At 42.7% G+C, this 25,418-nt stretch overlaps 1 protein-coding gene across 1 annotated transcript in view; it reads right to left on the reverse strand.

Annotated features, from left to right (window-relative positions):
• The window catches only part of SH3BGRL2 (SH3 domain binding glutamate rich protein like 2), a 47,949-nt gene extending 39,410 nt beyond the window's left edge, over positions 1 to 8,539 (reverse strand). Inside the window, exon 1 of the mRNA XM_050894308.1 lies at positions 8,460 to 8,539. Coding sequence (XP_050750265.1) covers positions 8,460 to 8,504 — 45 coding nt within the window. The 5' untranslated portion in view covers positions 8,505 to 8,539. The remainder of the gene's footprint in view (positions 1 to 8,459) is intronic.
• Positions 8,540 to 25,418: the final 16,879 nt, after the last annotated feature.

The following is a 25,418-nucleotide window of genomic DNA, read 5'->3' on the forward strand; positions in this document are numbered from 1 at the left end:
ACTGACATACTGGAACATGATCATGGATTTGGATACAGTAGATTTCAACTAAAAATAGATTCCAAAGACTACAGCATTTCTGTGTTCATTAGTCTTCTTATCAAGGTTTCACACGGCAAGCAAAACAAAGATTGCAGTATTTCCTTCTGGATAGACTCCCTTAGGAGGCCAGCACCTGAGGCTGCAGGTGAGGAAACTGTTGCCCTTAGTGTACTTGCTAGTAAAATTATACACTCTGAGTTACCAGCTTAGTGACAATTCTTTATCTCCAAGTTGCACTCAGATTGCTAAAGACAAAAGTGATCCTGATTTTATACAATAAAGAACTTCCTTAAATGCTGACTATGTTTCCACAAATCCTAATTTCTTCTACGTTTCCTTCTTTGGATAAACAGAACTATAAACTGTCTGAAATAATTAAATTGGAAGATGGATTGTACAGAAGAGTACCAGAGAGAATCTAACATAGGTCAACTGAAACATGTTGCATTATAGACTTAATTTTTGCTTGGATTTTAATTAAAATCAAAAGCATTCATATAGCAAGTGAAACGGACTTATTCAGCAGTACACTTCACCTTTGACAAGACTATTAGAACCAGAATATTCAATATATCAGTTAAAATATAGGATTTTTTTTAAGCTCTTACAAGTACTAAGAAAGGTAATTTACTCTGAATAAATATTGTCCCATTACATTGGCAAGCTTTGCTGGGCTTTGGTATTACCAGGTAACTTTGACTACTACACTTTCACATTTACTGGTATGTCTTCACTGTTTCTTGACTTTTATCTATAGGTCCTGAAATTTTTAAATGAGGAAGTATTCAGGAATAGAAGAGAGACATAACTTTGCAAGAGCTAGTTACTTGTTTCTAGCCTCACTATCGGCCAGAATGGTGGAGATTCAGGAAATTCAGCTCTCTTGCCTAGAATGTGGCCTGTAAATCATGCAACTGGTACTTACTTGCTATGGTTTGCCCAAGGACAGAGGCTTAGGAGTCCAATACAAGCCCTCTACCAACAATCTAGTTCTTTCATTTTAGGTAGAAGATTACATCCCGAGGTTCATTTCCCCTTACTGCTAATGAGGACATGTTATGTTTGCAGACAGTACTCCAGCAATTCCAAGTTGGAGCCAGCAGCATTGTACCGTTTAGATACATGAATAAAAACATTTAGAACAATACACATTATTAAAGTCCTGAACTTTTCACACACATGAGACACCATTTAGGTTTAATGGTAAGCATGGAAGCCACCTGGCTTGGATAAAAGCCCAGTCGGTCAATGAAGATGTTTTCAACAATTTCAACAAGCTTTGGATCACATCATACGTGAATTTACTACACTAGACACCACATCGCAGTAAATGACTGCAGATCACAGGATTTACATTAATCCATCAGTGACTTTAATTCAACATCTTCTTTTAATATCTCTTTTACAAAGATACTTAGCTCCAAAAGAAAAAAAAAAAAAAACAAACTGATGCTCTGGTGCTTAGCATATTTTGCCCAAATAAGACTTCTTGGGAAAAAAATAAAAATCTAGAGAGGAAGTAAATATCTGACCTAGGTTTACAGAAGAATAGCCGAGCAAATTTTGGGAAAGCAGTTCTGTGATGCCCAAACATAATGGAATTCAGTTCATTGTCCCTTGGCTGAGCAACCTTTGTAGTGACAACAAAACAGACACTGAGCCTGCAGCAGGCTGCATATGAAAAACATGCTGCTTTCAATCTGAATTCACCAGATTAAAGTTGCTGGTACCAAGATCTCCAGTCCAGCAGCACTGAAACGAGCAGTTGCAGTGACCCAATGTGTTACAGCATGACAGCTGCCTGCCTTGCCCCTCTGCTGGAGTTCCTCTCTGCAGGAGAAATCTTAGCAGAGAATAATGTAATGATGACAACTGTAAACATGGCAGTTTATATGTCAGTGTACTAGTGCCAGACAACAAAATGGGGACAACCAAAGAGTGGCATATGCTTCATTCCCTGCCTTTCCTCCTGGGTTGTACCCTCTAGAAAACAGACAGGTGACTTACATGCCCAAATTAATTTTCATTTCACAAAACAATGTGGAAAATAAAAGTAATCCAAAAGTAATTTGTGCTAATAAATTCCATGCAAGTTAGTTATTACTTCAATATTTTTTTTCATTAATGTAATCAATTTCAGTTATATGTGACCTCCTGTGATCGCTGACACTATGACCTGGGTTAGGAAAAAGTATTTCTAGGCTTTGATGGTATGGGTGGAAGATTAAGGAGAACAGGTCACCATCAGTGAAGTATGTCCACTTTGACCCTGCTGTACTCTACAGAAAAACAGAGGGGAAAAACTGTCTCAAAATGAACAAGTTGCCTTTTATTACTCATATTATTCTTTCCAACCCATGTGAATATATTCAAAGTAGAGGGCTAAATCTTCAATGAAAATGTCACTATATAGTTATCAGAGACATTGAACCATATGCCTGTACAAAGCAGATCAGTATATGGAGAGTCAAAACACACGCTCCAGTCTTCAGAACCCAGTCAGAACAATACCTCCTTTGAAGTTTTATTACAGCTACAATTGTAATCAAAGATCAGTAACAGTCCTACTGCTCATAACACTATATAGTCTAAAATGTGTTCTTCAAGGTAGCATTATTTCTGACATAATGTATCTGCCAAGAAGAAATGTAAATATTTGAAAAGCGCTGGAGCACACAAGAATGGTGCAACAGTTAGGTACTGAATACCGTACACAGATGGTCTAAATTCCACCTGTATCCTTGTGACTAGGGTTCTCACCCAACTCCCTCCTGAACCCGTTCCTTAAGCTATCTGAACCACTGTTCAGAGGCTCTTATTTCTCTCCATCATGAGGCAGGAGGATGTAACTAGAATTTAGACTTCTTTGGAATACAGACTTGAGAGCTAGATCCACAGAGGGTCCTTAGGGTGAATAATAGCTAAAGCCTAAAGCGCTGACCTCCCTGCCTCACAGAATTCACAGTCCCGAGCAAGGCTCTCAGGCTCCCTCTGCCATGTGAACCCTGCAAAACAGGACTGACAGAAGCCAGCAAAGATGAATATGAGCCACCTGACCTGACAATAAGAAACTTGAGGAAGGATGAGGGAACTAATTCTGTCAGTCAAAGGGATGAGATCCAGAAAGTCCACAGATCTCTCCTATGAGAACAATATAATTGCAAAGGTCCAAGACACAAATACACATGACGTGTCCTGTGACTGAGCAAGGATTGAACTTTTCTTCCAGTATTGCTACAGCACTACTCTGTAGGTGCACAACCAAAAGCACCACCATCTTGACCAAGTGAAGTGACACAGTACGACGCTCATGTGAGATTCATAAATCAGGTTTTGAGGATCCAATCCGACAGGTGTATCCTCAGCATGCTGACAGATGTTAAACAATACTGTGGTTATACATTTAAAATACGGCTGTTTCCCATGTAAATACTGCAGGATCACTTCTAATTGTAAAGATTATTGTCTCATTTCTGAAAAGATAACTTACCTGCTGCTATGATCTGATTTTACAAACTTCTAATATTAAAAAATCATGATAATGTTTATAATTTGCAAAGCTTAATATTTTATATCATAGGTGGTTGAATTTCCATATGTCATATGCAACAAGTTGTAAATCCCTCCAAATGACCACCACAACTAATACAGTTTTCAGAAAAAGCACTTTTATTACTCAACCAAATCACTTTCAGTTTTGACTGTTGCGCTTTTGAAGTGCAGAGAGGCAAAAAAACCTGTTAGATGGTGGATATTCTAGAAGTGACATATTCTAAGTTAATTTATTCCACACCTCTCAACAAGAAGCACATTCTTCCTGAGAAGTGCTATGAGAAATGTTGAGTTACAGTGACTTTGTACAAACAAGGGTGGAGTTGAAATTCATCACTATCACTAGGAGACAAGCTTAACCTTAAGAACCGTAGCATTGTATTTGTCATCATTACATTATCCAACAACACGTGAACCAAACAAACATGACTGCAATTATTCTGACATTCTGCTGTTTTATACTGTGATTTAAAGTCATTCCAGGAAACAAAAAATCCAACTCATTTGACCTCCATTAACATGCTTAAACAAAAGCAGAGCTTTGGTCTCATAAAACCAATATTTGCTATAGAAACAATTTAACTATAACTGCACCTATCTTATCAAGCTTCCTAGTAAAAAATCCATAATTCTCTTCAGTAGCAAGAGTCAAAGTCCAAGTTTCAGTCATTTAAAAAAGTCTATTCGTTTCAGGTTGGTGCTGTTCTCCCCAAACCCTCCTGTCCCCCTAAACACGTTCTCATGGAGAATGTAGCTGAGCAGCACTTGCCCTTGTACGCTAAATGGAATTCATTTCAGTTATGTGTTTTTCACATCTCGTGAACACACAAAAATTTCAATGGGAAAGTGTTTCACATCTCTCACTGCTCAGAGAAGATTCTACCTGCTGTTCCATTATTTCAGTAACTCCCCTATATCATCTGTTCAGCTTAACAGATGAAGCTCCAAGGCAATAAATTATTACCACAGAGGAGAAAGTACAAGTGAGACAGTTGTTTCAAGTTTCTCCATTATTTGAAAGCTCTTCAATGACATTCCCCTTACCTGATCTTCAGTCCTTTGCCTGCAAGAGGACTGAAGTCTCCTCTGGTTTGGCATTTCTAGATAACTGTAGGAATTCCAGGCATAGAGTTACTTAGCTCATACTACCAGCTTCCTGTCAAAGGTAGAGCTGCTTTAAAACACTGAAAACCATTTAACTGAGTCAATACATAGTATGGTAGCACAAGTGTAAATTTTTATTGATAGACTGGAAAATGTGAAACATTAAATTACAGTCACCTTGGAATGATTTGGTGAAAAACGAGGGCATAAACTACTTCCTGAAAACAGTGAAGCACTGCTGAGGGAGAAAAGTAAACGCTAATTTTAAAGTAGCCTTTCTCCTAAGCACAAAAGAACACTGTCCTTATCAGGGAGGAGTAGCAAAGCCTGCCTCCCCAGTACTACAAAGAAGTGCTTGGAATTCGAGATATAGCTTACCAACAACAAGTAGAAATTCAGGTCAGAAAAAGCAGGAGACAGTAAGGCTTGTAGAAACATGCCTGCCTGCCTATTCAGAAGCTTCCCATTGTGATTCAGTTGGATCTGCCTCATGCATGCTTAAAATGACACGACGTTATTTAGAAATGTACACATACACAAAATGCCTCTCTCCTCCCTTCCCACAAGAAGGTCTCAGGAACTTGTCTACAGCTTCCCTACAGGGTAAACCCACAGTCCAGCTTCCGTAAACACTGAAGATGACAATAAGCAACAACTAGGTTTTGGGATCTGTGAGCTCTTTTAAGCTCATGAGGCATTTATATTCACAAGTTTTATTTAGAAAAACAACAAAAAATAGTTACTACCATTAACCTCCCAGGGGTCTAAGAACCTTCAGTTGTGAGGAAGATGCTGCAGGGAGAAGTCCAAGACCAAATGGAGGGAAGGTTCACATTCTTCTAGGCTGCTTCTCATCCACTCCAATTATTTCCTTTTCTTATTCTCCAGAATGACCCCCAAAACATTTTATGTGCTGAACTCTTAGACTTAGGTATGACTATTACATATTTTTGTCTTCTTCAGCACAAAATAAATTACACCAAGTATCAGGATTAATAAAAATTTCAAAAGTTTCCAGGGAAAGTTATATTTATGCAAACTGAAGCCTTTGCTGACTACACAACCAGTATATTTCTCAGGAATGTTCCAGCCAAATGCCTATCATTTGTCCTGGGTATTCTGAAGATTTCAAAAGGAGTCATACACAAAGAGTTTAGCTCATCATATTTGCTAGGTAATATAATCTCTTTCACCAGTTAACATAAGGAAATTGCTGCCTATTGTTTTTATTTAAACAAATCACTGTCTTCACCCCTCCCTCTCTGCAAACTCAAACCCGTCTTATTCCGGGCACAAAGAGGAAAGAGGGTGAGAAGTGTCCCTGCTTTAACAGCACACTGCTGGTGAGGTAACAAATGAAACCAAAAGCTTACTTTAGAGACTAGATGGACTTTTCATTTTAAAATAAAGGGCAATTTAACAAAGTATCTCTAGTGAGATTAGGAAAGTGAATTGTGTCACTATGACATTGCTTTTAGTTTAGCAGCAAATATTACTTATAGATGGTTTTGGTCAATTACAGGAGGTCAGATACTAACCTCAGCCACATCCACTCTCACAAGCAGCTAGCCTACAATTTGACTCAAGCTGACCTACAGGTGGAAATTAAACCATGGATTCTGACACTGTTTTTAGCAGGAGACAGAGTAGGATCTATAAGGGGTACTTATTTCTCTAGACAGGGAAATCATCCTGTCTCATGAATTGCACAGGATCCCAAAAAGTAACTGACGTAGTTGTGTTGAAGGCTGGAGGAGACGACAAGGAATTACATGAATCAAACACTTTTTGCTTCCTTTCACTAATGTTTAGTTCTAGGAGGATGAAAATAAGTTTAAAACTTCCCTGTTTAGAGATGTGCAATACAGTAACCGCCCTTTTCTCCAGATGCGGATTCCCACATAACCAGCTGACAATAGTTTTGTCATTTTCCTCAATCACTTAGCCATGATCTATGGACACCCCCTGCAAAGCCCACAGAAAAAAAGCCTCAGTGATGCAACACTGAGCACAGCAGGAACCTAGCCCATAATGAAGGTTCCTAAATACTGTGATAACACAGATGAAGAAAAACTGACAGAAAAGAGATGTCACAGCTCTGGTCCTATGTAACAGTACCTTCAATCACTAAATTATGTATTCTTCTCTGGCTAGCCTCTACTCAGATGTACTGCTGTCTAGATGAAGAAAGTTGACTATCACCAGTATGCAAACTGTTATCCATATTATATGTCATCTTCTTGTTGTCCAACCCAGAAAAAAATCAGCAAATGAACTGATGTGCAAATTAAATTGCTTGTCAACCTCAGATTTGGTTTGCTGGGTTAATAGATAGTGAAGAGGGCTACAGTGCTGCTGCTAACGGGATATGTACCTTGCAGGCAGAGACAGGGGAAGGAGAGGACAGAATCAAAAACTCTCATCAATAACCTATTTGCAGACTGGTCAGAACAGGAGATTTGGGTGACCTAATTATGTGGCCCTTTTCACCCCCTTCAACAAAAACAAAATATAAAACTATGCATTATTGTTCAAGCTATGAAGCATGAAACAGAAACTAAACCTAGCAATACTGAGCTACCACAGCATGAACCAACTGTCCATGTGGGGAAGGAGATGTTTCTGTAATAGACGCTTGATGAACACGGATTATAGAGTACTGAAGATGCTCTGTGTTTACTCAGTTGGCTACTGAAATGGATAATTAGTTTTTATTAGCTGTAATGCAGTCACTAAGCATTTTGAACACTTCATGCCAAAACATATCAGAACACATACCTGTCACCATGCCACTGAACTGAAAACAAGTATCGCGCAGTAAAAGGCTGAAGGAAGTGAACACACAATAAACCTGCAGATGGGAAAATACAGTGCTACATCCTTCCACAATGCAAAAATGCCGCTGCCTTCACTGCTGAAGCATAAAAAATAGCAATTATATATAAATCCTTCTGATGTTTCTCATTAAAGAACAAATTCAGTAGAACGCTTACGCTCAGATTGCCTTAACGGAAATCAGAGCTGTCACTATATATGAAAATATGGAAATTCATAGGTCACATGCATAATTAATTCAACACGAGAAAGCTCTAAGAGCTTCAATTAAGCAGAGGACGCAGTGATGCCTTTCAAAACCGAGTTTGAAAGGAGCTGTACCTTTTCCAGATTATTTCTTAATGCAGAGAGGTGCTAGTGGCCTCAAGTTTGTCTCTAGACTCTCCTTTTATTTATTTTTTAAACCTGCGGTAGTTGGCAGGCACCAAGGCACCGCACCTGACCAGGTTCAGCGTGCCTCAGGGCGGTCTCACCCTACACCAAGGCACTGAACCCCCCTCCCAAGCGGGCAAGTTTAGCCCACTTTAATCACCTTTAAGACCCTTTAAACACATCCGATATTTGTCCCCTACGAAGAGGTTTCAGGGGGGCTTGGTTTGCCAAAGGCAATTTACGAACAAGTTAAGCTTTGGCGACCTTTTTGGGGGGCGGGGGGGGAAGTTGTCATTTTTTCCCCCATTGCACACGCAGCCCCGGCAAATTCAGACCTGCGTTTCACAACAGCCTACTGACTCTCAGGTCCATGCCGACGTGCTCCCCTTCGGAGCTGAGGGCAGACTCGGCAACCGCGGGGACGGCGAGAGGCGGCTGACAACCACCGGGCAGCTTCTCCCGGCGCTGTCCCCGGCCCCGGAGGCTGAGCCCTGGCCCGCGGCGGCCCCGCGCCCCGCTCCTCTCCCTTCTCCTCGCCGCTCGCCCTCACTCACCGCCACCGAGCCCGAGGAGGAGGCGACGAAGACGCGGATCACCATCTTCACCTCATGAGCCGCGCCGCCACCGCGGCAACGGGACCGGACGGGACGGGGCAGCGAGGCTGCGGGGACGCCGCTCCCCTGCACGGGAGGGGGACGGGGACGAGGCCGCCCCGTTCCACCCCGCCGCCGCCCTCCGAGGGCGGCCGCCACCCGCAGCAACCCCCCCCTCCCCGCGGCGGCAGCCCCTCTCGGGCGAGCCGGGTCCGGCTCCTCGCTGACAGGAGGCAGGCGATAACGGCGAGAGGCGGGAAAGGTGGGGGCGGCGCGCAGGGGCCGACGGGCGCTGTAGTTCTCCCCGGGCGGGGGGGACAGGGCGCTCTGGGTCGTGCTTCACCAGCAAAACCGAGTTAAGCCGGCAGCCTGCGTGCTTCAGGCAGCCTTGCCCCCAACGCCCGGCCCTGCCAAGTGCCACCATTCGCGTTTGAGAGGCTGAGAAGAGGTTTGGGCCACCCCCCAGGTGCGCGGCCCGCAGGTCAAGGTGGCCCCAGTGCATGATGAACAACAAAACACACGTAAATTCATCCCCTCCGCCATCAGGGCTGCTCCTCCCTGACAGCTCGGCCTGCCTGGCCGCTCCTGGCACGCCTGCCCCACGTGGAGCCACCATCTCCACTCTGCCGGGCCCGAGTCCAGCCCTGCGGGCTGCCATTTACAGCTCCAAAGGGGTGGAAAATGGCACTGTTCTGGACAGACCACACAGGCGTATTCCTGTCAGGGCAGGCAGAAGGGACAATGCAAGGGAGGTGGGCCGCTGGGCGAGAGGGCTCTCCAACCCCATACATCTCAAAGGAGTTAAACAGTGCTGTCTCTTTTCACTCCCTGGTATAGATGCACAGTTCTCAATATTGTCAGCTGTGGAACAGATGTTATTAATCAACAGGATAAGCAGATAACCCCAAATAACCCTTCATCAGTCAGCTCATCTGCAAGTGACCGAGGGGAATCCCTATGGCCCTCATCAGCTTTTGGGTCTGTGAGGATGTGGCCTGTCTTTATTTAAAGACTCAGAACCACGTAGCTGGCAGCCTTATATGTGTTACTACAGTCATAACCCTCATCCTCTTACTTCCCTACACGCAGCCAGATGGTTACTCATTCCCTCTGACTAAACTCTCCCTTCCCACCTTTTCACCCCGACGGTGAAAGTGTGTGGTGTCAGCCTCCTTCACACCTTTGCCTCGCCACCACCCTCAGTGAACTTCCACCGCCCAGACTAAGTGCAGACCTCGACTTGCTGCCAAATACGTCCTTAAAGCTTTCTTTACATTTTAATATTGATCATTTATTTTGAAATCTCATGGAAGGTACCTAGCAAGAGCCATAAAAAATAATCAGGACACTCAGTGCTCGTTCTGAGCTTGATTTATATCCTGTGGAAGTCATTGGGAGGCTTTCCACTGACTTCACTGTCCTCTGGAGCGGAGCTCAATATCAGCAATATAAAGTCCAATCCTGTAACGGGATTTCAGGTACCAGTCTTGCAAAAATTTATAATTATGCATTACTTTGCTTTCATGAGAGTGCTTGTTGAAAAGAGTAAATTTCATCGGAGTAAACTTAGGTATAAAGGTTAAGATTTTCTGGCTTCAGTGCTGGCTTCATTTGAGCGCAACTCTCACTGTGGGAACCACAAACCAATAACCAACAAGTGTTTACTGGTTAATTGCTGCTGAATTAACGACCAGCAAAAGGAGCAAAGGAGGTAAACTTTTTTTATGTTGGTTTGTAAGGTAACTCCAAGCAACTTGTTAAAATTCTGTGATAGGTGAGTAATTACAGGAATTTGCTGGAAAATCCCCATTACCTTACTCAGTGAATTTCCTTCACACTGCAGGATTATTTCTGACAACATATTTTCCTGTGTTTCTCTAAGTTTTCTTTAAAAGATGGAGATGTTTACTTCCCACTTACTTCCCTATTTACTCCTTACCAGAAAATATTATTTTTAATATTCTAGTTTGTCCATACTGTTATTATATGAAACAAATAGAATCAGGGCAACTCACTGCAGCTGGTTGTATTTGATTCTCTCACAGCATTAATACATAGCATTAAATTATAATATTAATATCTTCTGCCTTCTAATATATTTCTTAGATACGCAAAACAGAAAAAAAAGATAGCAAAGTCTGATTCTGAAGGGTGCTGAACATCTTTAACTCTCACTAAACAGAAGAAGAGGATGCTCCTACCTCTCAGAGACAGCCTTCACACATAACCAATAACCTAGAGAAACCATGTGGCAATGGCACTAACTGGAAAAAGCATGAGATATAATAAGAAAATTAAGAAATTCTAATGGGACTGTAAAAACTGCTAACTAAGGTATTTTTAAGGTTGTTTCCTCTCCTTGTAAAAGTCCTCTACTTTGTCAGCTCCAAAAGCCACAAATCTAGCCTCCTTTCCCATCTGGAAAACAAACAACTTTCATTTCAGTTCACTTGAAAGTGTTACTGAGCTGCATAAATTCTCAAAAGCTGTGGGAAAAAAGAGGTGGTAGGGAAGGTAAAACCAGGTAAAACCAGCACCCATTAGAAGAATCCAAACCCACTATTACATTTCGAATGCCCCAAACTGATCCCCAGCCAGCCAAGCCAATGTACATTTTTCTTATCATTGTTTTTAGTCTCCCTTTTGTTCCTGTAGCCCTTGGGTCAGTAGTTTTCTACAGCTTGAAGTTCAAAACAGAGCCTAAGCAGCCAAACTCATGGCCAGAATTGATAGACCCAAATTGAGCTAAAGTGCCAGAGCTCATGGAGATCTTCAGTCCATCACACTTGACACAGCTTCTAGCCAACGCTTCAGCATCCTTATTCCACACATATTTAGAGACACCATCAAAGACAGAGCAGGGGGCTTCCTGCCTGCATTCAACTACTTGACAATGAATGCAGCAACTTAATTAAAGCGTCCTTCCAAACACCCTTTGGAACAGATTTTGAACAATCTCAAGCTGTATTTCAATGAATTTTCTTGTAATTCTCAATTTTTGTAAGTAAATTTATAATATTTTGGGCTAAAAATCTTGCACCTATAACTTCTCAGTATCAACTTTGATGTAGCGTGGGCATTGAGAATCCAGACAGCTTTTTCATTTCTCTCTTTTGCTAGTGTTTCCATACACACAAAGAAGCTAGTTCTGTTGTGGAAGTAATCCAGAAAGTTAGGAAAAAGAAATACTACACTGACAAGTTGAAGATTTCAAAGGTTGTAGAGCGGCCTCTTACTTGACATGGCTCCTAAGCAGAGAACTATTACTCTGTGGAGGGTAAAAGCTGTTGGACATCACCACGTGACATTTTGCACTTTCAGGTGGTGTACAGGTTAAGACTGGCCATCATCTTCCGTCCTACAGTGGCTGCTGGTAAATGTCCTGAGGCCATACCTTTAACTCCATTTCTATTGTACAGTTCTACAGGCTTGAAGACCAAATGGGACAAACATTTAGTTCAGTAGAAGAAATGTAATAAGTTAAAAACATCGTTAAAATGATTTATGAGCAGTTTTCCATGTTTACAGGAGGTACAGAAACACTGCATTCTAAGACTGGAGTTGAAAATATGAATTTGTGGGGGCAGGGGGTAGTTTCTAAAGATTTCGTGGTAAGAATGATTCCTTGTTATGGCAGATCTTCATGGAAGATTAAACAGAACATTACTGCTGCTATGATAACAGAGAACACACAAAACCAAGGCTTGTGAATATGTGAAAACAGAAGTATAAAAGTACAACCTTGGACAAAGAAGATTCTAATTATGATAAAAGATTATTTGTATAGCAAGATGCAACAGGCATATGAGAAAAATCCTGGAGAGATGGAATATTATGTTCAGGACTGAAAAAGTGGTTAAGATGGCTTCATCTCTCACCTGACAGGAGCAGTCTGTCTGAGACATTTTAGAAGTTTTCTGGTCTGTGGGTTGTTGGTACCCATCAGTTATTTCTCTGGGTTCTGTGAAACGTTGCTAAGAAGTAGTAACTTCACATAGACTCTGCAACAATCCACATACCTGAAATTTCTAAAGGGGTCTTTAGCACTTTTTAAAAATCCTAAATATCAAAACATGTTGAAAATTACTGTTTTAGAGTGTCATTAAAAGCTCTGACAGTCCTGAGCAATCTTCCTTGTTAGAAATGTGACTGTCACGCTAGGGAGCAGCAAAAGAAGAAGATAAATAGTAGAGAAAACAGAATGCTCCAGCTTCAATAGAGCTACAGAGTATCATCAGCTGATCTCACACGGCAGACCCCAAGAGAAAGTAGATAACTTAAAGGCTCTAAAACATACAAAATGGCCAAAGTAATGTGATGTAAGTACAGGATTGTTCCACTTCTTGAGTAATGGCACTCAGTGTGGTGGCTGATAGCCTATAAATATCTTGGCTAGACACAGCTTGAAAGTGTATGAGATAATGCTGTGTGGAGCCTGATTCTCCACATACATCCTAGAAGCCACTGTATTTTTAAGGTATCAGTTTAATCACAGGAGGAACCTCCAGGGTACACTTTCTCAGTTGTGCATTAATGCCTGCAGTTGTGGGTTGTGCGTACTATTATGACTCCTCCTCTACCTGCACAACAGGTCAAGCAGCTCCTAGTCAAGATCACCCTATCCCTTGCAAAAATGGCTTTGGAGGTTTTGTAAATCACACCGAAGTCTCCCAATAACAAATTCGGTTTCACACAGGACTCTGTTCTTTCCAGAACCTTGACTGTGGCCAGAGGTTTACATTCAGAGCATTTCACAGCTTTCCCCACAGTCAGATTTTAGAGATAACATCCCAAGATAAAGCTTTTTCTCTTTTGACTTGAATTACTCTGAAGCTACTACAAAGCACAGGTGTTAAAGCAGGCTCTTGGGAAGAGACAGAGCTGGAACAATTTTGAGAAAGGTTTTGATACTCGCATTCACAAATTTGTGGCCTGCTGAGGAAAGCAAAAAGGTATGGCTGTTCTTGATTTCAGAATGATTTCTGTACCACCTCTTTATAACCTACAGAAAAAAAAAACCAAAAAACACCACCACAGAGAGCTGAGTAAACCTTCCTTCATGCCACTTAAATCTAAATATACCTATATAATTCCAAAGCTATATAAGAGTCCATTCTTTTCATCTGCTGCCCTTTAGTTGAAGCATGCCTAGTTGTTAGTATCTGTGGCTGCTTTGATTCCCTCCATGAATTCCTAATACTAAGGACCTTTGAAAAGAAAAACATTTTCCTGTGAAATTCATCATCTGATGTAGCTCAGTCATCTGACTTGCAATAACTGAACCTGGAGGTAAAAACATCTTTCATGCTCTGTATTAAGTCATTCATCATTCCTTAAACTTACAGCTACATTGTGTAAGAAGTGCCAGAGTTCATTTTCTACTCGTGTCTTTAAGGATCCCACCATTGCTGAAGCTGGTGGCTCTGACTGAGGAGCAGGAATCCAGGCAGGTTTCAGTCAGTGCCCAGCCTTCTACCCCGTCCGCTCTTTCAGCCCGAGATACTGCAAACAAATCAGGCTCAACAGTGTCAAGCCTGCTTGCATTTCTTGGTGAAACCAAACTTCTGAGCAGCTTTCTCCTTTTTTTTTGGGGGGGGGGGGGGGGGGGGGGGGGGGGGGGGGGGGGGGGGCGCAATTTAGGGAAAGGATTTGTCCTTATTTCTGCTAACTTGAACAACCTTTAGTAATCTACATTACTGCAGAGGGATGAGGGATGAAAGCCCCCACAAATCCCATTTCCCCATCTGCAGTTCCAATGAAACTTAAATTAGCGAGTACTCGAGATGCGAAGTGCACTCAGGGAGCAGTCCTAGAGCATTACATTCCTGCCAGCCCTTTTCTGGGGGACCTTCTGCCAAGCCCTTGGAAAAACAATCTACCACCACATTCATTTTGGCCATTTTCCAGCTGGTTTTCCATGTCTGTCCCATTCCACTCTGACAAGGCACTTCAGAAGATTCATTTCTTGCAGGATGCAGGAGAAGTGGGTCAGCAATAGTATTTATGTATACAAGGACAAAGAGTGAGTAATCTTGTGGAGAGTAATAAGCAGCTGAGTACATGAATACTGGCAACTTTCCTAAAGTGTATGCACCAAATAAACTAAGAATAGTTATTATTTTTACAGTACTTAGGAGTTTTTTAGATGTTTCACAGAACAGAGAGGGGGAAAAAAATCTCAAACTTGGAAAGCTGACATAAATTTGAGGATAAAGATTATGTGTGCCCTGCATTTCAAGCATGGGTTCAAGCCCACAAATGGAGGCCACATTCACATTGCAGGGACACAAGACTGCACTCGGGCACAGGTTTGAGGTCACCTTTAGGAATCAGCAGGGAAGAGTCTTTGGCCCACACTAATCCTCGGCTCAGAGCCAAAGGCGTCCCCATGTGCAGCGTGGGTGGCCCAGGCGTGTTGTGCTGGCCCCTGCCCTCTCGCAGGTGTATCCCGTCTTTCTGGAGACGATGCCGCGTGACTGGCAGAGCCCTTCCCCGCAGACAGGATGCATAAATGGCGTGAATTTAATTCCATAAAAGCAGCGCAGACAGCTGCAGCCGACCTATTGGCATCCTTCTAGACGAGGGGGGTGCTGCCCTGACAGCATTGCAGGCTTCACGGGCAGGGGCCAAGCAGAATGAAGGGGTGGGGAAAGCGCGCGGGTCCTGTTTCCCAAACTGGAGAGGGGACTAGCAAGTGGGAGCCAGAGCTGGTGGAGGGAGAAGGCAGAAAAGGAAAAAGTGGCAGCAGTGATTAGGGATGTGCTGCAGACAGATTGTATTGACCTACATGGGAACTGATTGCAATTTCATGAGCTGGTTTGAACAGAGAGGACCCTCTCCTGCCTGGACAGAAGTGGAAGAGATGTGGATTCAGAGCAGGAGCACACTGGATGGAAACCAGCTGCCTGGCCTGGCACCATCAGGTCAGCATAGATACTACCTGTGCAACTAATACACTGAGCAAAGGAGCATGTAGGAGGCAACGTAAGCCAGGCTAAACAGCAGCTAAATAAATGAGAAACCATACAATGTCTCAAGCAATGGGTAGACAAATCATTGCCCTTCCATGCATCATCTTACAAGTCTCAACCCGGGCTCTTTTGTGCTAAGCATGGACCTGCCTGTCAAAGCAGATACACTTTTTGTATTTTTTGGTAAAGTAACCCTGTAAAATTTGCTAACATTCAGTTATTCCTTTCAGATTTGTAGCATAAAGTTTGTTACATTTTGCATTTCCATGTTGTGGTTTTTGCACCATGTTTTCCCAGATCAGATCTTCAGTGCAGCTGTTACTCTGTCTCAGAGCTACCTGAGATTTATTTTCTACTGCCATAAAGGTACTGGGGAGGCCGTGGTTGGGAAGTAGTATTTTCCATAGAGAACTAATTAACCTACAACTGTTGTTCAGTTCTAAAATGTAAAGTGGTGAAAATGCTAAGTGGCATTTTTAGCACTTCCCAAAAGTTAGCTACAAAACTCAGTACTGTTACCCCTGGTCACATTTGACCTTACCAGCTCTTCTTTGCAGAAAAAATGACATTCTTTGTATCCATGTTTTTCCATTGGGAGAACTGCTGGTTGACACAATAAGTATGTATGACTTTTGTCAGTGAAGGCACAGCTTAGGACAGCTTCCAGACTATTCAGAGCATGACTTGGATGGTAAGAACAAAAAACTAATTCAACCCGTTTTTTTTAATTAATTGGAAAAGGATGGTGAAAGGCACACAACTGGTCTTCATCGGAAATCCGTAAAACAAACATGGCAAGCCAAATGAGAAGTTATGAGAGGCTAGCAAAATTAATCTTGCTGCAAGAAATATTTGCTGGATTCATCAAAATCATCTTCTCACGATACATACTTTCTGTTTCACTAAGCAACAGGCATATCATGCAGCCAGCAGGGTCAAGTCTGCTGTTGCACTAATGGCATGGCAAGGGTAAGCATGTCAAAGCTGCTATTGATTTTTTTCTAAATGCTGCTGCACTGAACTACAGTTACTTTCAGAACAGTGGATATAAAATAACTAATGAAGGTATGGCCAAGCAACTATGTTACTAAACCTAACAGCAACCTTTTGCTCTCAGATGCTTTCGGAGATGAATTTGAGTGCAGAATATGACCCTGGGCTATGTAAAAATGCTAAAGATTGGACTAAATTTTAAAAGAAAAAATTATTAAGGAGGTTGTTTGTCAGGTAGAAATACACCTCAAATCTTAAGGTTTACAAGAGCAATGCATGCAAACTAGCCTATTTTAAATGGCATACCTGTCTCAATCATAACCTATTTTAGCCATGAATTGGTCAGCATAGGTTGCTTTTAGATAACTCCTGAAAAAGAAGCCACAATTTTTAAAAATGTTTTTAATGAATTATTTCCTTACTTGTATAAAGAAAGTTGTCTTTTGACCACAAATGGACAAATATACCACAGCTATAGCAGACCCTAAGTGGGTAAATATCTGTGATGCCCAGTCTACTTTCTACACTTAAAAAACCAGTTCTATTTAAAACAACAGGAAATAACTTTGACTCAGCATTAACTTTTTAATGTTGATGACTGCAGTCTAGGAAAGTCTGAGAAATGTTAAAGTCAGCACAATGGATACTTTGGTATCATAATTGGATGCAGCATTTCCTAATGGAATCTAGATAATAGGACATACAACAGACCCTTTCTCAGAGTTTTTGGACTACAGAATAGGCTGCACTGGAGGCCAGTGTGAGGGGTTTCTCCTGAGATCCCTCACATAATCAGTGGGACTAGCAAGGGTCCAGCAAAGACCTCATGGAAGACCACAGAAAGGAAAAATACTGTTTCATATGCCCACAGAGCCAGTTCAGCTTCTTCATTTCGATTCACTTGCCTGCCTCCCCAGCTAATCACTAAAGCCCATAGCTGCAGTCCTTGTTCCCATTGAATACACCTCACTCAGACAAGTAGCATTCAGTAAAATAAATGGGACTATCTTTCTGTGTGAATGAATGATACTCAGCAAAATGGGTTGCAGGTTCAGGCTGTGAGATAGCAACTGTGAATCAACATGAACTCAAACAGCAGACTTCTTTTTAGGAAATGGCTGGTGAGGGCCTTACAAACCTTCCATAGCATGACCTGCTATGAGACACTGGCCTACAGGCCAAGAAACCTGGCTTGGTTCTGAGTTTTGCAGCCAATCTAGTGCGTAGCACTATAATCAGCACTATATATTGTTAGTCGTGGTTTTCATACCTACAGACATCTCCATCTTGCTCAGATTCAGCTTCACCTGTGGTATCTTCACGCTATCTCCATGTTGCTGTCACTTCCAGGCCTGGGTTGTCTCACCTCTTTATCTGAAAGCTGCATCCAGATGTTGAACCAATGAGACTGATCTTTATGGGACTTGGATATAATGAAGATCACGGTTGAAGATGTAGTTTCTCTCATAGGCTGGAATTTATGTATTAAGAACAAACCCCTTAGGGATTCAGAGCAAATTTCTTGTGAGGCTGATCAAAAACAGTGCCGCGAACTTCCCCAGGAACTAAGGGCTATTTATACTTCTTGGTACAAGTTACACTAACAAATAAATAAAACCAAGTGAGCTGGGTTATAATATTTCTCCTATGTTTGGAGCTCGCTGAATTCCAATAGAGATAGGAACCTTTGTCAGTGAAGCAAATCTTTTTTTGTCTGTCACATGGAAATTCATGTCTTGCTCTAATATGGGAAATGAAAGACTGTTCCCAAATGGGTTTACTGCCACAGAGCTGGTTCTCGCACAGAAGCAGCTCTCTTATCTACAAAATATGAGAATGGACTTACTAAATTGGAATTGCACCTGCCTACGTAATACATTTTATAATATTTACATTCTTTGGGAATTTAGGAGACTAGACGAGAAAACAAAAAAACCTGCATACACTCTTAATCTCAGCTCCCCACTCTCTGGTTCCTTCTCTGACCTTGGAGTTTTTTGTAGTATTGATTTGTAGCATTTCTTAAAATATTAGTTCTTTTCTAAAGGTTTTGGTGTCCTGATTTTTTGGAAACTATGTCATATTTGTTTATTTTAATGAAAAAAAAAAAAGAAAGAGTTTGTTTTAGTTATAATGAATGATTCATAGCTCCTGCGGATCATCCAGGGATGCCATTCATAGTTAATGATTAAAATGCAGTAATAAAACATGAAATGTTTGAAAGTCAACAGTGATGCCTCTGAAGGAAGATCTTTGACAGAAATTGCTGACAGCATCAGAAATTCTCCCTCTATAAATATATATTCAAATATACTAATTTCCCCCCACCACCCCTTTTGCCTTCTCTCCCTTGCAGGTGTCTTCTATATGTGCAGTTTAAGGTCAATATTCTAGCAAGATGACAGTTTGTCTCTAATTTAATTTAACATTTTTCTTTCTTAATTTACATTTGTACTCATTTTTAGCCTGCAGTGATTATTTGCATGGAAAGAAATTGTCTTCAAAGTCTATATTTAGCCTGATATATCGGATTAGAAATGTAAGCCAATCATGCAACGAGGTTAATTTTAAATCCTGTGGAAATTGTACCACTCTATTCAGTTTTCTCAGCACTGGCACCCATCTTGTTTGAGGTCATATGACCTTTAACTCCAATGTCAAATGTAATTTCCCACCAAAAGGAGTACCAGCAATCCCCTTAAAATAGGCATTTTAGAATTTACAAGAAGAAGCCTGAGCAGATTTTTTTTTTTGAAGCTGATGATCTGAGGGCTGTGATTGCGTTTAAAAATATGCAAAGAATGAATAGAAAAGTCAAGCAAAAAAAGCAGAAACTTGTGCTTGTTCTCCTTTTCCCACCACAAGCAGTATTCACTAATTCTTACTTCAGGGTCACCCACCAATACTGGTAGACCTGCGTTTTAGCCAGTGCTGTATTTACTATATTTAGCCCATGTTAATATCAGTTAATACTATTTTTAAGTTCTACAGTTGCCATAACTGCTTCCTTCCACCTCAGTTTGTCCCCATCTCCGCCCCATCCCCCCCACCCCCCCAAAAAAGCCAAACATTTGGGATTTTTTTTTTAAATAATGTCGCTGCTTTCTTGGCAGTGACTGTCTAGGGATGACTATCACATTCATCACCCCCATCAAATCTATTTATATCTATTGGTTAAAATTCAGCTTGTGATCACTGAGCTGCAGATGGAGCTCCCCGAACAGCAAAAGGAGTCTATGCATCCGTGCCAGGAACAGTTGGATCCACAGTGGAGAGGGGGCTGAGAGGATCTGTCATTACGGAGTCTTTATCCCTTCGACCTCGGAGAGGTGTCAAAAAGAGGCAAAGACTGCTGCCTCACCTGTGTGTTAGTGTCGGGGCTTTCGGCAGACTCGAGAGAAACCTGATTATTCAGGGTTTCTTGCAAGGTGACATGAATTTTACAAGTAATTAAAGAGAGAATATAGGGAGTAGATGTGATTGATTGTCAATATCTTCCAATGAACTATTAACAGAATACTAAAAAGATGTATTCTTAAAGTATGGAAAATGCAAGGTAGGAGTTCTTTTTAAAATGTGTTTTTCCAGCAGAACTCATTAAACAAGAGATCAAGGCAGTTCCATTCTAAACTATAAACTTCTGGATGATCTGCTATAGGGATATTTTTATTTTCTAGGGCACGGGCTCACTTGAATGTTTCATTTCTTAAGTGCATGAACAGGAGCTGAAGAAAGGGTTTTAGAAAAGAAGGAAGGACCCGACAATCGGAAAGTATATTCTCCTCCAAGGACGTGAGCCATACAGGAGAGTCCCCATCCCTGTGCAGGGCTGCACTGATTTCAAAAGGGCTCCAGATGGACATCAGGGCGTCTCCTCACGGAGCGCTGCAGAATTAGGCTAAACCGAACATATTTAATATGATCTCGGACAGCTAAGCTGCTTATCACTGTGTGTCAGATAATACATTATACAGCTGAGTGGCTAATAGATTAAACAGAGAAAGGCTGATGGCAGGGCATTTTCAGTTGCTTTGGATTATATTCCCCGCCTAGGAATGAAACTCTGAACTTGGAAGGCGCAGGAAAGATTCTCAGCTTCCTGTTTTTCCAGAAAACCTGCTTAAAAATATGTATAAAGTAAATACTGTCTTCTGCATGCGAAAAATTGAGCAATCCTAAAAGTCATCATGTTTTATAAATCTTGATATGAATGGATCTTAACCAGGAATAAGGAATTAATAATTAGATACATGTATTATTACAGAAAATCAGTCAAATGTTAAGAACTCTTTAGTTTGATTCTGAAATTTCAGTTTTCAGCTTCAAAAAGGGTTTTCAGTCTACAAAAGTGCAAATGAAATATCACTGCTCATGAAAAGATAATTGCATATAGGCGTAATGGTGTGCACAAGCCTTTGGTGATACCTGTCCCGTATGCAGCCTGGGAAGGATCAGGATTTCACATTTGTAACTATTGCCATAAATGAAATGAACGGAATGAACAAGCTAACATCATCTGCATGAAAATAAAGCAGTTGTTTTATTTTCCATATTTATATTTTATGTTTCTATTTTTGGAAACTGTGTTTATTTACTTAAACCATTCCAGACACTGCAACTCTGTCTCCTTCACTGTTAAATTGTGACCAGGACCAGTGCCACAGCTTTCCACCTAGTCAGCTAGCACCCCCCCCAACGATCCCCGTGCACGGTTTGGGAGGCAGCACAGGCCGGTGTGCACTGCCGGTTTGGATACAGCTACACAATTTCAGAATCACAGACTCACAGACTAATGTCGTTTGGAAGGGACTTCTGGAGGTCATCCGTCAGACAATCTGCTCAAAGTAGGGGCAACTAGATTGGGTTGCTCGGGGCTGTGTCCAGCCAAGTTCTGAATATCTCCAAGGACAGAGACTCCACGACCTCTCTGGGCAGCCTGCTCCAGTATTTGGCCACCCTCGTGGTGAACAATTTTTTCCTAACATCTGGTCAGAATTCCATGTGTTGCAACGTGTGTCCAGCTGCCTCTCGTCCTTCCACCGGGCACCTCGGGGAAGAGTCTGGACCAATCTTCTCCCAGCAGGTAACTATAGACAGCAGTAAGTTCTCCCTGAAGCATGTCTTCTGCAGGCTGAGCAAACCCAGCAGCCTCAGCCCCTCCTCGAACATCCTGTGCTCCAGCCCCTCACTAGCTCGGTGGTCCTTTACAGGATTCACTCCAGGTTTTAGATGTTTTTCTTCTACTGGGGATCCCAGGGCGCATCGCTGACTCATGTTCAACCTGTTGTCCACCAGGATCCCAGGGCTTTTTCTGGAGACCTGCTTCCTGGCCCATACTTGTCCAGCATACACCACCTCATGGGGTTACTCCATCCCTGAGGGTGACAGTGGGGCCTGCCTGCAGGGTCTCACTGGCTGGGGCCAGCCCCACAGCGCCTGCAAAGCCAGCGGGGCTGGGCTGGGGCGGTGATGGGGTCAGCCCAGACCCTGCGTTTGCCAGGCTGGTCCACAGCCACGGGGCTGCCTGTGGATGAGCTGAGAGGTCCCATCTGCAGGCCAGTGCCCTTGGCACAAGGCAAGCAGCTGAAAGCAGCTCCCGATGGCAAGGGTTGGCCCTCGCTGCAGCCCCTCCACAGGACATTTGAGAGCCCCCTCCCCAATCCCCAGAGGTCACTCTTGGCTGCACAGGCATGGAGCTAGCCCCAAGCCCAGCAGCCAAACCCCAGGAGTGGGAGTATATACCCAAAGCCCTAACAAACTCCATCCCCTTGTCCAGCTCAGTAATAAAGACATTAAACAATACTGGCTCCAGTATCCATCCCTGAGGGATGCTTCCAGTCACCAGCAGCCAGCTGGACTTTTTACTGTTGATCACAAACTTTTGAGTCCGGCAGTTTTCACCCACCTTATCGAGTCTCCGTCTTTAAGTGTCCCGTGGAGGCTAAGAGAGTTAAAGGCGTGGAAGTCGGCAGACGACACCAACTGGCAGCCATGCCACCGAGAGCCTCCCAGCATGGTTCGGTTCACTGCTGCAGTCACAGAGTCCCAGCCTATAGCCCAGACCCCGAATCACATGCTGGGCCAGCTCTCCTGCTGCCTGCAGACACCTCGGTGCTGGACCAAGGCAATGCCGTTCCCCACTAGCGCAGTAAGATGGGAGGTTGAGATGTTAAAAATAGGTTAGAGGACTTGTGGATGTATTTTCTACTAACAAGACTACAGCCTTGCACTGCTGTGCAAACCTCCTCCATGCACGCTGGCTGGCTGCCACACGCATATGCATTTTAAGGGAAGACAAACAGGACCAGACAAAAAGGTTTTCTCGTTAAGCACGATGAAAGGAAGCAGCCCAGCAAGCAAGCAAGCCGGTGTAAAAAGGCAATTAGATCAAAGGAACAAGGACGAATTTAAAGACGGGACAAAGCCGTTTCAAATCCCTCCATCGCCTTTAAGGGCTGGCTTCACTCTGTCTGTCAGAGGCGGGCAGCTCAGCTCGCTGCCTCTGCCGGTGCTGAAGCCCCACCTAGAGCATCGCCGCGCTACTGCGCCCGCCCCGCCCCGCCCCGCCCCGCCGGGACCGCCACCGGCAGCGCGCCGGGGCGAGCCGGGGGGGGGGGACACACAAACCCGTCCGTCGCCTTCAAGGAAGCGGAGAAGGGTTAAGAAACTGAAGGCAGAACGGTCTGCGCGGCAATCCTGTGCTTCCGCTGCCGGGCGGCTTGGCAAGGGTACTTCAGTAGTTTGGATTTCAGGTTTTTACGGAAAAAAGTTAATGTTGAACCAATATTTTCGAGACAATAAATACAATCGCTTGGGTAACTGCAGGCAGCTTTAGCTAGCAAGTGTCAGCAAGCAAACTAATAGAAATGCTGATACGGGATACTAATGAAAGAATTAACGGATTACGGATTTATTAATGTCAGTCGACGTGGTTTCCCAGGAACTCAGACTGTCAAACAAATTTGTTACTGTTTTAATGAGATTAACCATTAGACTGATAATGAAGATTGTGGTTGAAATAGTTCTTTACCAAACATATGACATAATCTTGCATTAAAAAATAACTCTAAACAAAATCAATGTAACACATATTAAATGATAATTTTTAGAACTGGTTAACAACTAGGTCATAAAAATATACTATAGTTGAAGTGTTTTCATTCCAAGGGATTGCATATTTTGTGAGCTTATAGAGGCATCTGTTTTGGCATGAATTTTTTCAATACGTTTATCAATGCCCTTGATGAAAACATAGCATTACTGCACGTAAAATTTGCAATATGACACACAAATTGCTAATGTGGAAAACAACAAAGGCAACAGTTCTATTATACAGACTGACTGATCATTTGTTGAGATAAAAAAATGTCCAGTTTTTTTAACGCAGATGTGAACCCAAACGCAAGCTCATGCACCTAAGAACCAAAAACATCATCAACTTTCTAGATCTGGGGCTGAGTCCTAAAGTGCAACAGGACACAGAGAAAGAACCCCATCAGAAGACGAGGGGTTAATCAACGGCAGTTGGGTGCTGACGCCACAGTGAAAAGTCCTAATCGAAACACTGCATACCTGAGAATTCAAATGATAAAGTATCTTATTAGGACCAGCGTCATCAGCCCCAGCACTTCTCGCACGTAATATGCACGCTGGTATGGCAGAATCACAGAACGGCTGAGGTCGCGGGGACCTCTGGAGATCGTCTGGCCCAACCCCTGCCTGCTCAAGCAGGCTCAGCCAGAGCAGGCTGTCGAGGACCGTGTCCAGTCAGGTTTTGAGCATCTCTAAGGACGGAGACTCCACAACATCCCTGGGCAAACTTCTTGTCTTTGATCACCTGCACAGCAAAACGTGTTTTCTTACGTTTAAATGGAATTTCCTGTATTTCAAAGTGTGCCCATTGCTTCTTGTCCTGTCTCTGGGCACCACTGAGAAGAGTCGGATTCCTTTTCCTTTACTCCCCGCCTCAGGTATTATTTATAGGCATTGATGAGACCCCCCTGAGCCTTCTCTTCTCCAGGCCGAACAGTCCCAGCTTGCTCAGCCTCTCCTTGCATGTCAGATGCCTCAGCCCCTTCATCACCTTAGGAGAGGACTGACAGTTTTGGTTATAAAAACAGAAAGGGAAAAAACATCCAGAAAGCAGTCTTCATCAATCAAAGCATCCTTGGAGCACAGTATGGAGGCACAACATGAATAATAGAATATTCTAGCTTTTTTATTGCCAAAAAAAAAGTTAAAACTACTGCAAATCCTGAGAAGATGGAAAGGATGTTGGTTTAACGTTATTTAATTCCAATAAAGAGAATTCCAGTAAGCTGATGCATACACTGCAAGAGTTTATACACTTCAAGCTGTAAAGCTCAGGCTTACCCTAAATAGGATTTTAACAAATTAAGGTAATTAAGTCAAGAATGCTGTCTCCAAGTTGCTGTCCTGATCAGTGGTGCCCAAAGTTCCCAAGGCACGTGTTCTGCTCAGAGGCATCTCAGCCTTCACACTGACGGGCAGCTCGGGACCTCTCTCATGGATAACTTCGGTCTGCCTACACTCCCTTAGCAAGCTTGACTTGGGAGGCCCACCCAGAAATCCGAGGACCCAAGTTTCAACTCCCTCCTCTAACTGAGTGGGCACAAATCCCTACCTCCTACTTGACCAAAGTCTGTGATACCTAAGACTGTGGGCTGAGATGCTGGCACTTGTCCCCCCTCACTGGAAGCATTCCATTTTGCATTAAAAACAAAAAAATAAAATTTTGATGACATGATCAGGTGCCTAGAAGCGGTGTGAGTTGCCTAGGTCTCTTTCTGAGTCTAACACTAATAATCAAGATGTGTTCATACTTTGAACACAGATTTTTTTAAGGGGAAGATTCTAATTCGTCCCTATATGACGCTTCTGTAACTGGGACAATAAAAATGCTTTCAAAGCAGTCGCATTCAACACTAAGGCCAAA

Source organism: Gymnogyps californianus, chromosome 3, assembly GCF_018139145.2.
Source record: "Gymnogyps californianus isolate 813 chromosome 3, ASM1813914v2, whole genome shotgun sequence".
NCBI classification, from domain to species: domain Eukaryota; kingdom Metazoa; phylum Chordata; class Aves; order Accipitriformes; family Cathartidae; genus Gymnogyps; species Gymnogyps californianus.